The sequence below is a fragment of the Nyctereutes procyonoides genome, unplaced genomic scaffold (genome assembly GCF_905146905.1).
Source record: "Nyctereutes procyonoides isolate TBG_1078 unplaced genomic scaffold, NYPRO_anot_genome, whole genome shotgun sequence".
NCBI lineage: Eukaryota > Metazoa > Chordata > Mammalia > Carnivora > Canidae > Nyctereutes > Nyctereutes procyonoides.
The window spans coordinates 65,370,072-65,383,144 of record NW_026575046.1 but is presented as its reverse complement, the minus strand read 5'-3'; the positions used below and the strand labels follow the sequence as shown (position 1 = coordinate 65,383,144).

Here is a 13,073-nt window from a genome sequence, read left to right as displayed (position 1 = left end):
CCAGTAAATAAAGCAGCCTTGCTGGCTTGTATAGCAGCACTCTGTGGTGGGAGAGCAGTTTGTTGGTAGACTGGGGGTGGAAGCCCACCTACTAGCTGTGTTACTGGGCAAGTTCCCTCATCTAGTTTCTATCCGTAATGATAATACCACCCATCTCAGACCTCTGTGAAACTCGTGCGTAACTACACACTGTTTGAGCACAGTGGGCGTTAAAAAAAATTAGTTCTTTTCTCAGGTTGAGAAGGCTCTAATGCTCCACAGTTATGAAGATGTACTAAAATCTTTTCCCACCATCTCAATCCTAGTCTTTTAGCAAAGCTCAATGCATACCGCCAGGGCACTGAGGAAGTAGATTCTAGACAGCTCCCCCATTCCAATACTATCGTGTGAGGTCCTTGATCTGTTAGAATTACCAAAGTTGCCCATCAAGAGTTTGGACAGGCAGTGACAGGATGCCCATCAATAAGACAATAGATGTTTCCAGACTTTTGAAGGTCAAAATGTTTCCCACACTCCTGGGTAGCTCCTCCAGTGGGATTGGTCCTCTGAAATACCTTCAAGCTGGGTCAGCTGATTTGCGCTGAAAGCAAATCAACAAGAATCCATGACTGTTCATTAAACCAATAGCAAAGCTAATTTAGGGGAGAGAATCCAATTCTCCAGATGACAGCTAAACAAGTTGTAGAAAATGGACAATTACAATTTATAAAGAAGAAAAGGGTTTCCTAAACTTTGAATTACTAGGTTGGCCTAAAGGTTCCTCCATTTTGTATTGGTAAATACTAAATACAAACAGAAAAATGCATAAAATGTATGTACCACTTAACAAATACACCCAGTAGCTTTTGGGCCTATTTGTTACAGAAGATCATGTGCAATATGATCCCATTTGGTATAGTATAGTATAGCAGTTGTCAAACTTTCTGGTCTTGGGGGGTCCTTTACACTAAGAAATTACTGAGGATACCTATGGATAGATATCACCTATTGTACTTGAAAATAAAACTAAGCCTGCCTCTCAATTTTGCTGTGAACTTAAAATTGCTCTTAAAAAAATTAAATATTTAAAGAAAACTCCTAAGGGGGACGCCTGGGTGGCTCAGTGGTTGAGCATCTCCCTTCGACTCAGGGCTTGATCCCAGGGTCCTGGGACTGAGTCGCACACTGGGCTCCTTGCAGGGAGCCTGCTTCTCCCTCTGCCTATGTCTCTGTGTCTCTCATGAATAAATAAATTAAAAAATCTTACAAAAAACAACTCCTAAGGAATTGGGAAGAAATGTTTAAGATAATAACACATTACATATTAACAAAATAATATATTTTATGAAATACAACCATATTTCCCCAAAAAACTTAGCAAGAAGAGGGCACTGATTTACATTTAATGTCTGGTTCAAAAGACGACAGGTAGATTAGCTTCTGCATTATATCAAGTATGTTAGTTTGTTAGGATTGCCAAAACAAAATACCACAAACTGGGTGGCTTCAACAACAGGAATTTATTTTCTCAGAGTCCTGGAGACTAGAAATCCAAGATTAAGGTGTTGCTATGTTTTGCTTCTTCTGAGGCCCTTCTTCCTCGCTTGCAGATGGCTGCCTTCTTGCTGTGTCATACACGGTCATTCCTCTATGCACACACATTTCTGATGGACTTTTCCTTTGGTTGTCAAGCAATCCTTCATGAAGTATCTTCCTTTCTAGTTCTTTACTAACTGGACATTTCACCACACCACCGTTGATGTCATGAAGGTAGCAGCCAGGCACACTGCAGCCCACGGATCAGGGCAGAGGCAGAAGGCACTATCTCAATCTGGGTCTCTCTGTCCTGGATGGTCAGTTTCACTGTAATCCTCAGACCCCTCCAGTCACCGGTTGCCTTGGTGATGTCATCACCAACCTTTTTTGAAGACAGACTCAGAGAAGGCCGATCTTGGAGGCCAGGGGTCTGATGTGTCCGTATTTCCTCTTCTCATAAAGACATCAGTCAGATTGGAATGGGACCTACCCCAAAGGCCTTGGCCTCTATTTTTTACTTAATCACCTGTTTAAAGGCCCTGTCTCCAAACACAACCACATTTTGAGGTACTGGGGGGTTAGGGCTTCAACATATGAATTCCTAGAGGTATAATGCAGCCCATAAACAGCTGATAAAAATAGCTAGTAAGAGCATAGTAGAAATACTGAGAGCAAATGGAGTCTAAAAACATATTACTTATCATGGAAAGCTGCCAACTTACAAAATTCTAGAAAACACAAAAATATACAAGCACATATTCCATTAACCATCAAAGTGATGATGTCACCATGTCGCATAGCCTCTGGAAAACTCTAAAGTACACGCACGAGAGAATGAGAATGAAAAAAGCAAATAATACCTTTGTATTTTTAAGAAAACAATCTGGACCTCACACACAGCTCTAAAAGGCTCTCAGGGATTCCCAGGGGTCCACAGACCACATTTTAAGAACTGGTGGTAGAGACTGTTATGACCTCAGGCAAATCTCCTAACCTTGTTAAGCCTCAGTTTATAAAATGAGGGTAACGATAATACCAACTTAAGTGGGCTGTTGTAAAAATTAATGAGTAAATACTCAGGACACCTAGGTAGTTCAGCTGGTAAGCCTCTGCCTTTGGCTCAGGTCATGATCTCAGGGTCCTGGGATTGAGCCCTGTGTCCAGCTCCCCATTCAGCTAGGGTGGGGGGTGGTCTGCTTGAGATTCTCTCTTCCTCTGCCCCATCCCCCCACTTGCACTCTTTCTCAAATAAATGAAATCTTTAGGGATCCCTGGGTGGTGCAGCGGTTTAGCGCCTGCCTTTGGCCCAGGGCGCAATCCTGGAGACCCGGGATCGAATCCCACGTCGGGCTCTGGGTGCATGGAGCCTGCTTCTCCCTCTGCCTGTGTCTCTGCCTCTTTCTCTCTCTCTGTGTGTGTGATTATCATAAATAAATAAAAATTAAAAAAAATAAAATAAATGAAATCTTTTAAAAAATGAGTTAATACATAAAAGACAAATGTGAGCATTCTGCAAATAATAGCTGTAATTTGTGAAACATTTAACAATATATGATTTGTGCTTAAATGCATAGGGCGTAGTAACCTCTGGATGATGAAATTCGCTTTTATTTTTTATTTTATTTTTAGATTTTATTTATTTATTCATGAGAGACACACAGAGAGAGAGGCAGGCAGAGGGAGAAGCAGGCTCCCCCCAGGGAGCCCGATGTGGGACTCGATCCCAGGACTCCGAGATCATGCCCTGAACTGAAGGCAGACGCCCAACCGCTGAGCCACCCAGGTGCCCCTGAAATTTGTTTTTAAATCAACATTTAAACTGAAGTATAAAATACCCACAGAGGGGATCCCTGGGTGGCGCAGCGGTTTAGCGCCTGCCTTTGGCCCAGGACGCGATCCTGGAGACCCGGGATCGAATCCCACGTCGGGCTCTCGGTGCATGGAGCCTGCTTCTCCCTCTGCCTGTGTCTCTGCCTCTCTCTCTCTCTCACTGTGTGCCTATCATAAATTAAAAAAAAAAAAAATTAAAAAAAAAATAAAATACCCACAGAAAAGAGCATAAAGCATAAAGAGTAGCTGGATGACTTGCCACAAAGTGAATGTATTTGATCTTTTGTTTAAAAGTACATTTTATTAACAACAAAAAAGTTATTAATAGAAACAGCCCCAAGGGCAGGACTTTTGCTGGGCTGCAGCATCCTGGGGTATCTGTGTTCCCTGCAGGCATCAAGGGAGAATCTGAGAGGTGTTCCTCCATTCAATACACCCCTGGTGCTATTGGGTTCCCTTCAGCTTCAGGAACAGAGCACGGCACAAAAGTGAATCTGAACCAAGCTTTGGGTCTCTATGAAGCTGGATTCTCATCAATGTAAATTCTGGAGCTCACTTAAAAATAACCACCATAAAAAAATGTTGTTTATCATGTTTCTACCATGGATATGGAGTTTGTCCAGAGCTAATTCATTGTATCTCCTCCAAGAAAATCAAGATTATTTTCCCATGATAAAGTTCTTATATAACAACACAGATCTTGTGTGGTAACTGCAGTGAGAGATCATTTTCCTTCCTCCTCCCTGAGGAGCTGATGTGAAGCCAGTCAAACACTGGATGGAGTGATGTGAGCCGCCATTCAACTCTATTCCAGCACAGAATGAATTGCTAAGTGATAATATTAAAGGAGATTTGATTATAAACACAATAGCAAATCTTCCAACATGTACCCCATACAGTTTGGTGAGAGGTGATCTTGAATCTTGGAAAATTCTCACAAATTTCTACAACTTACAAGATTCTAGGAAACACAAAAATACACAAGTATATGTTCCATTAACCACTGGAGTGAAGATGTCACTATGTCATGTAGCCTCTGGAAAAAGCCACTGCAGAGTTGTGAGAGGAGAGTGAGAAAGGTAACTTACTCGTGAAAAATTACTTAATACAATAGGAGGCGCCTGGGTGGCTCAGTCAGTTAAACATCTCCCTTTGGCTCAGGTCATGATCCCAGGATCCTGGGATGGAGCCCCCACACCAGGCTCCCTGCTTAGTGGAGAGTCACCTCTCTCTCTCCCTGCGTCCCTCCCCCTGTGCCCCTCCCCCTGCTAGTGCTTTCTCTCTCAAATAAATAAATAAAATCTTAAAAAAAAATACAATAGTCTCTTCCCTTCTGCGGCCATCGCTGAGGCGCTCGCAGCCAACATGAAGTTCAATCCGTTTGTGACTTCTGACCGGAGCAAGAATCGTAAGCGGCATTTCAATGCGCCTTCCCACATTCGCAGGAAGATCATGTCTTCCCCGCTTTCCAAAGAGTTGAGGCAGAAGTACAACGTGCGGTCCATGCCCATCCGGAAGGATGACGAAGTGCAAGTTGTGCGGGGACACTACAAAGGTCAGCAAATCGGCAAAGTAGTCCAGGTTTACAGGAAGAAGTAGGTCATCTACATTGAACGAGTACAACGAGAGAAGGCAAATGGCACAACTGTCCACGTGGGCATTCACCCTAGCAAGGTGGTTATCACTAGACTAAAATTGGACAAAGACTGCAAAAAGATCCTTGAGCGTAAAGCCAAATCTCGCCAAGTAGGAAAGGAAAAGGGCAAATATAAGGAAGAAACCATTGAGAAGATGCAGGAGTAAAGTAACCTTATATGTGACTTTATTTTTATTTTTTTTTATTTTTTATTTTTTTTATATGTGACTTTAAATAAAAACTTAAAATGAAAAAAAAATACAATAGGTCCTTAAATGCACAGGTATTTCTAAATTTTAAATAATCGAATCTCCAATTCTATTAAGAATTTAGGATTTGGGTGCACCTGGCTGGCTCAGTTGGCAGAGCATGCACCTCTTGATCTCGGGGTTGTGAGTTCAGGCCCCATGTTGGGTGTAAAGATTACTTTAAAAAATAAAATCTTTAAATATTTATATAAAAAAAGAATTAAGGATCTGATATACAAAGTTACACTTTTCCAAAGATAAAACTTAAAAAATTTTTACCAGAAATACAGGTCATAAATCTCTGACATCCAAAATAAAACATCTTTACTTCCTGTCAAGCCTGCCGAGGAAGCAGGTGTCGGAAAGCAGCCAGTAAGAAAGTAAGTGCCGGGATGAGATGAGGTTACTGAGCTCTGCTATCAGCTCCACTATCCAGTATGATCCCTTGGAGCATTCACTCCCACGTGCCATCTAACCACTGACAGTAAACAAGGTAAAATCTCAAATCAAAAAAAAAAAAAAAAGAATGTTACTAGTAGGAAGTTTCTGGGGTGAAAAAAACCAACCCTGTAGGCACTAATATGTAAGTTCTGGATGAATGATACATCTACAGGGGATAAATGATGGCAACACTATATTCCAACACACCCAGACTTAGGGGGTCAAGCTAACGTTGTATGATAATACTAAAAGAAAAACACAGTTACTGTGGAAATTCATTTATTCAAAAGTGATCTGTGCAGTCACACTGATAAATCTGAGTGTGATACGTAGCCCTTACTACGTAGTGGCATTAACGCATAGGGTTCAGAATCAGACTTTTCAAACAGAAAGAAAGAATCAAAACAAGAGTAAGGAATGGAGAGAAAAGAGGGGACATGGAGGGAGAGGGACGTGATTAGGAGGAGATGCATGTGCGAGCATCACATGCTCTGCTGTAGTTCCCAGCAGAGCATGTGATGGGACTGATGGGTTAGGCAAAGCTGTGCTGGGAGCCCTCTCTGTCTGCTGGTCTGTGGCAAGGAGGGAGGAACTTCTGCAGTTGACTGACCCTGTCCCAGGGAACTCTGCATTGTCCTGCTGATCTCCTCACTGTCTCTACTGCTGCTGCCCTGAGAAGTAAATATAAAAGTGTATGATACTGTAGCTCCATTAGTGGCCTGGAAAGAAGAAAGAGGACAGACCAAAGCAAAAGATAAAAACTTTATTTTGCCAAAGATAAAATTCTGAGTAGTAAAGGAACTGAAAGCAGGATCACAAAGAGATACCTGTTCACCCATGTTCATAGAGCACTATTCACAACAGCCAAGAGGTCAAGAAACCCACTGTGCACTGGTGACAGAGTGGATAAACAAAACGTGGTATACAAATACAATGGAATATTCTTCGGCCTTTTTTTTTTTTAAAGATTTTATTTATTTATGAGAGGCACAGAGAGAGAGAGAGAGAGAGAGAGAGGCAGAGGGAGAAGCAGGCTCCATGCAGGGAGCCTGACGTGGGACTCGATCCCAGGTCTCCAGGACCACACCCCAGGCTGAAGGCGGCACTAAACCGCTGAGCTACAGGGCTGCCCCTCTTCGGCCTTTTTTAAAGGAAGGAAATTCTGAGAAGTGCTACATCATAGATGAGCCTTGAAAATGTTATGCAAAGTGAAAGAGGCCAGTCACAAAAAGACAAATATTTGGGCAGCCCGGATGGCTCAGCGGTTTAGCGCCACCTTCAGCCCAGGGCCCGATCCTGGGGTCCTGGGATCGAGTCCTCGTTGGGCTCCCTGCATGGAGCCTGCTTCTCCCTCTGCCTCTCTCTCTCTCTCTCTCATGAATAAATAAAATCCTTTTTTTAAAAAATATGGCAAACCTTATGTCATGTGTTTTTTACCACAATAAAAAAGTCTGGGTAGTGATTCAAAGTTAGGGTACGGGGGCATCTGGATGGCCCAACTGGTTGAGCATCTGCCTTCAGCTCAGGTCATGATCCCAGAATCGTGGTACTGAGTCCTGAATCGGGCTCCCTATTTAGTGGGGAATCTGCTTCCCCTTCTCCCTCTGCCTGCTGCCTGCCCCCCTTACTTGTGTACTCTCTCACATGCACACTCTCTCACTCTCAAATTAGAAAAATCTTAAAAAAAAGAAAAAGTTAAGGTACAGGGGCGCCTGGGTAGTTCAGTGGGTTAAGGGTCTGACTTTTGATTTCAGCTCAGGTCATGATCTCAGGGTCATGAGATCAGGCTCTGTGCTCAGCGTGGAGTCTGCTTGGGAATCTCTTTCTCCCTCTGCCCCTCCTCCTGCTCTTTCTCTCTCTAAAATAAATAAAATCTGGGGCACCTGGGTTGCTCAGTTAAGTGTCTGCCTTTGGCTTCGGTTATGATCCCAGGGTTCTAGAATAGAGCCCCACATTGGGCTCTCTGCTCAGCACGGAGTCTGCTTCTTCCTCTACCTCTGCCTGCTTCTCCCCTCACTTGGGCTCTCCTGCTCTCTCTGTCAAGTAAATAAATAAATAAAATCTTAAAAAAAAAAAAAAGGTATAAAGGGAAGCAAAAATCAAACCTAAAAACTGTAGACATTTGATTTAGGTGGAGAGTAACAAAACCAAGTCTTTAATTCTCTTTTAAAGTTTTAATATGAAAGAGTTTAATGGCTGGAGCAAAATCACTGGTGTATGAGAGAATGTGAATCTCCGCTCCCATGAGCTTGAGACATACATGTCCAGAGAGGAACTTCAGAAAGAAAGGTAGATCCTACGAAAAATGAACACGCAAGGGTTACACAACCACCATGTACCTCCAACCATCTTGGCTGGCAAACAGTTTGATGACTGTTGACAACCATTAGAGATCATGGTGTGTGTGGGGAACCACCCAGGAACGTCACCATCCAAATTTCTCCATCCGTTCTCAGTAATTAAAACAAAGGTACTTTCCCTCGGCACCTTGTGAGGATGTTCAATTTATAGTGCTTCCCAAGATCCACCTCAGGAGAAGTCAATTTGCCCACAGGAGGCGTAGTTCCCAAAGCTGTCTACTGTAAACCTCTGGGAGATGTGAATTGAATTGAGCTTCAGGGTACCAAAGTAGAAGTTCTCAAACAGCTGAAAAGAAAGAATACAAACCCAGAATGAATATCCAAAGGAAATTATAGATGAAAATAACAACAGATTCTCTTGTAAAAACACTACAACAATCCCAACAAACCTCTCGTGCTTTTTCTTTTCAGTATTTATTCTGAAAAATGATCTTGGAGAGAAGGGACAGGAGTGGGAGTGAGAAGAGAACAGCAGCTCTCTCTCTGGTGAATTTTAAAGCCTCCTCTGATAAAAAGCACTACAGAAAAAGGGCTGAAAAGTCAATTCTTCCAGAATTTATCTACTAAGCCGATGTGACCAAGCACTTGCATAAAACATCCTGGGGCTGCACTCTGATTCACAGCACCTCACCCACCATGCTTGATGACTTTCAGTTCCTGAGTCTATCCTCTCATTTCGTTACAGCCAGGATAAGATGTGATACAGTTCACTGCTCCACCTAGTTATCAACATTTAGTAGAAACGGAGACTAAAATAAATAGAAGATAAGGCTCCTCACCCACCAGTGATTCTGACAACCCCTCAAGGAATACAGAACTCTTAGACATACCAAACAGCCCTCTACTGGATGATATCACACGTGCAAATGATAATATTTATCAAAAACCTTTTACTTGACTTGGATTGAAGCCAGCGTCCAAAAGTAAAGCATTTGCTCTTTACTTCAATTCTTTACTTTAAAAGCTTTCAAGTGAGTCAGAGGGAGGGACCTGTCCTTGTGATTAGTACATGTATACGGCAAAATCTAAAATGGCATCAGAACTCATCCCAGAAAATTAACTGCTTAGAAAACAGTGTCAAAGTGTAAAGGACTTACCTTTTTCTGTTAGGATGCAAGAGTTGCCACTTCTTAAAATGTCAGTAAAATCCCAAGAAAGCCTTTCAACACATATACCCAACAATGCTTGGGTAGAACGTTAAGGTGGGACCTTGGCACATAAGCCAGTGACGGTCTCTTCACTTATTTTTTATACAACCTCCACAGTCATGGACTTCAGCCACTGTCGCCTTTCCTCTTCCTGCAATTAGTGGCCTAGCAAAATGACTGGGGTTCATTAAGGCTAACTTTATAAAGCCTAGTAAATATTGATTCTTCAACATGACATCAACTTGACCCCAAAGAGATCTATTTAGAGGTTGTAGGCTGCATTGTCTTGTCTTTCAGAAAGGTGATCAGCTCTTGCCTGCATTGATTTACACAATTAACTTCTCCTCCTGGCTTTGGCAGCCTGTTCAAACCATATCCATGCCTTTGTGTAAAGAAATATAGCCCAAAATGGTTATCTGCTAATCCCTTTGCTGAACCTTAATTTGAAGTGAAAGCCACGTCAACAAGACTGGCAGATTTATAGCTTTGCAAACTGAAGTCTTCCAGGTACAAAAAAGAGCACCAAAGGGACAATAAAAGACTAAAACTAAACTAAAAGGGAACTCATAATACTTTCAACAAGTTACTTTTTCAGGATTAGCGGCCTTTGGGTCCTCTACCTTCTATTCCCTTTGCCCCTGTTTCCAAGTGATGGAGCCACACCTAGGAGTGGGCAGTGATCAGCCTCTGACTTCACTTTGCCTTTTGTGGATAACCTCTGGATGGCATGATTTGCCAGGGAGATCCTCATGCTTCAGCTTTGAAGTAAGTAGTAAATATGGTGGTAAGAGCAGCCTGGGAAAGAGTACTGAACTCAGTCTACATTCACGCCCAGCACACAAGAGCTGCGTGACTGTGCGTAGATCACGCTGCCCACTGTACAAGATCAAGAGTGGCAAAGATCCGGTAAGACGAACAAGTCAAAGTACCTTCCTTGTAAACTGTAAGGCGCAACTAAAAAATTAAGTATTTCCTATGATGTTTTTGGTATCTCTCTGTTCTCATTAACCCTGAGCTTATTTTATCTTTCTGCATTGCTGTCTTCTTTCATACCTTTGATAATGTCACAAATGGATTTCTTACCCAGAAGTCTCTAGTGCAGTGGTGATCTTCCTTCCTATCTCCACGCTCTTACTCCCTCTGTATGCTGATAAGGATTTTGTAACAATTTTTCACAGTTCTTGTGTGGGTTAGGCCTTGTTATATATATCTTTAGTCTTAAGCCTTTCTTTCATTTCTATCAATTATTTCTAGTGACATTAAAATGTAAGGTCTATTGAGGAAGGATTTTTTATGTCATTCACAGCTGAATACTACCATATGCTAGAATCATACCTAGTAGACTGTGTGTGTGATCAATAAATATTTGCTGGAGAGAATGACAACAAAAACTAATGTACATGTGTGTATATCCTATGTGAAAAGAGAAAGCTATGACATAGCCTTGTTCAGGCTGGATTTAAAGGTCACCACCTAGAAGTCCTTGAACAAGACTCACCAAAATTATATTACCTCTAATCATATCTCAACTGTAGCTAGTTGTCAGGAAAGAATTTGTGGTTAGTAATGGAAATTTCACATACTCCTTTTAAATGTCTAAGTGTTTCTTATTTGTCAAAGCCTAGACCCCTTTCTTAGCTCCAATTTCTAATCTGGAATGTCACTGAGCACCTGATGTGATGCATTTTCAGGCAAAGGCATACGATGTGGTTCTGTCTCTCGAGTGCTTATCATCTACTTAGGGAGACCGGGTACGAATCAGAAGAGAAGAACATCGATGACATGGGTGTGTTCACCTTGTAAAAAGTTACTGATTTACTTTGTGATCTGTGCATTTCTGGATTATGTTCTACTTCAGTGAAAAAGCTTACCTAAAACAACATAGGTGGAAAAGATTAAACATGAAAAGGTCCAGACAACCAATAAATGCAGCGAGGTACAAAGAAAACAATGGGCACTGAGGACTGGGCACCCAGGACAGCCATCTGGATGGAGGAAATGGGAGCTGAGCTGGACAGCATGAAGGCAGAAATGGGCATGGTGAACCAGGCCAAGCAGACCAGGGTAGGTGTTTAGAAGGTCCCTAAAGAGTCACAGTGAGAAAGACTAAGGCTAGAGACATAACAGTGAATCACATGAAGAGACCCTGAGGGTTGGGTTCAGAAGTCAGACTCCATTCTAGATGGTAGGCAACCACTGAAGGTTTCTGAGCAGGTGGGTGGCCCAACATGAAAACCCTGTTTTAGGGAAACTGATCTGGGTATGGTACGGTATACTGTGGCGCTTGGTGGAGCGAAAGAGAAAGTAAGGGAAACCAGGGCAGCAGTTCAGTCTGATATTGCGTGTCTTTTTAACTAAAATAGCATTTGTAGGCCTGGAATGATTGGAGCAGATGTGAAATACTCTGAATGAAACCCAGAAAACACTCCATAACTTTGTGAGTGCGAGGGAACCAGGAAAAGAGAAAATCATGGGTGACAAGATAAATATGAAGGTACCGCTGAGTAACAACATTTCTGAGAGGGAGCTACTTTATGGGGAAAAACAAAAGTTCCAGGTCTGTTTACACACTCATGGACATTTCTTTGGCGATATGTGTCCCAAGCCCCTCTCCAACCTCGGGTTTTCCTGTTTTGATCTGAATATATGCATTCATGGCATGAAATCTGTAGCACAGTTAAGTGATAGAATACCCCCATAAAAAGCCTTATGACTATTCATTTTTTTTTGAGTAGTTCTCTATGTATTAGAGAAATGAACCCTGGTCTATGTTATGAATTGCAAATATAGCCCCCACTACCACCCCACCCCGTTTGTCATTCGACTTTGCTTGCTGTGGTTTTTGCCAGTCAACTTAAAGTTTTTATAAACTCAAATGTATTGTTAACTGGAGATTTTTAACACAGTTACTAATGCCAATAGTATTAAATATATATTGAAAGATCATAATGAATGATACATATATAAGTATTGACAACAATGTTAATAAAATAAATACTGTTACTGGCCAACTTACTGGGCAAGCATGTGTGCCAGGCACTAGGCTGTGGGCTACACCTGACTATGTGACTGTATCCTCAAAACCTCAAGAAGCAGATACTAATTATTAATTTCTATTTCACAGGTGAACCTGAAATTTAAAAGGCTTAAGTGACTTGCCCATAGGTACACAGCAAATACATAGCCTATAAAGGGTATGAAATAAAGCTGGAAAAGAAAAAAAGAAAGTGGAGATTTAAACCCGGGCAGCCTAACTGGATGGGCTGGTGAACTCCGGCACCCCCGTCCCCTTCCTGGGCAGTGCCCCTTCCAACACCTCTGCTTAAGCCACAGTGGGGGAGCTCTACCCAACAACAACTAGAGATTGAAACAAACACAGTCTTCCACTGGTTACTCCTACTTTCACTGCCACCTCTTCTTGAGGACCTGGTGTAAGAACTGGAAGGCTCCAGTTCAGCTGGAAGAATTTTACTTGAATCCTGGTTGAAAATGAGCATGAGGGAGTTCTATTTAATTAAGTACCTGAAAGGGGAAAGAGGAAAAATCTTAAACTATAAAAAGGAAAAAGAAACTCGGTTGCTCTAGCTTAAAGTAGTTCAGGAAGAGCAAAGTGGTCTATTGTTTGGGAAATAAAAGACTTAACAGGAAAATTTTAAATTAAGAAAGAATCACACCAAGGCATTTAAATCATGCTCAGTTTTTTCTCTTTATTGTTGTTTTAGAACAATTCCCTTGGGAATTCTGAAACCTAAACCATTCTTTTTCTTCCAGAAACATTCTTTTTCTTTCTTTCACTTTTGTTCTTTCTTTTTCTTTCTCTGTCTCTCTCACACACACATACACACACACACAGCCCTGTTGTGCTGGAAGCCAGCATTTTTTTTAAAAGCCTGCT

General features: G+C 41.8%; 1 protein-coding gene and 1 pseudogene across 4 annotated transcripts in view; one reads left to right on the top strand and one right to left on the bottom strand.

The window, feature by feature from the left end:
* Positions 1-4,670: 4,670 nt before the first annotated feature.
* LOC129509446 (60S ribosomal protein L26-like) lies at positions 4,671-5,177 on the top strand (annotated as a pseudogene).
* A 1,240-nt stretch (positions 5,178-6,417) lies between these two features.
* The window catches only part of ASCC1 (activating signal cointegrator 1 complex subunit 1), a 100,198-nt gene continuing 93,542 nt past the window's right edge, over positions 6,418-13,073 (bottom strand). For 3 of the 4 annotated variants that reach the window (XM_055324926.1, XM_055324929.1, XM_055324928.1), the window contains one exon: positions 6,418-8,316. In XM_055324926.1, coding sequence (XP_055180901.1) covers positions 8,200-8,316 — 117 coding nt within the window. In that variant the 3' untranslated portion in view covers positions 6,418-8,199. The remainder of the gene's footprint in view (positions 8,317-13,073) is intronic. The other variant, XM_055324927.1, reaches the window with a different exon arrangement.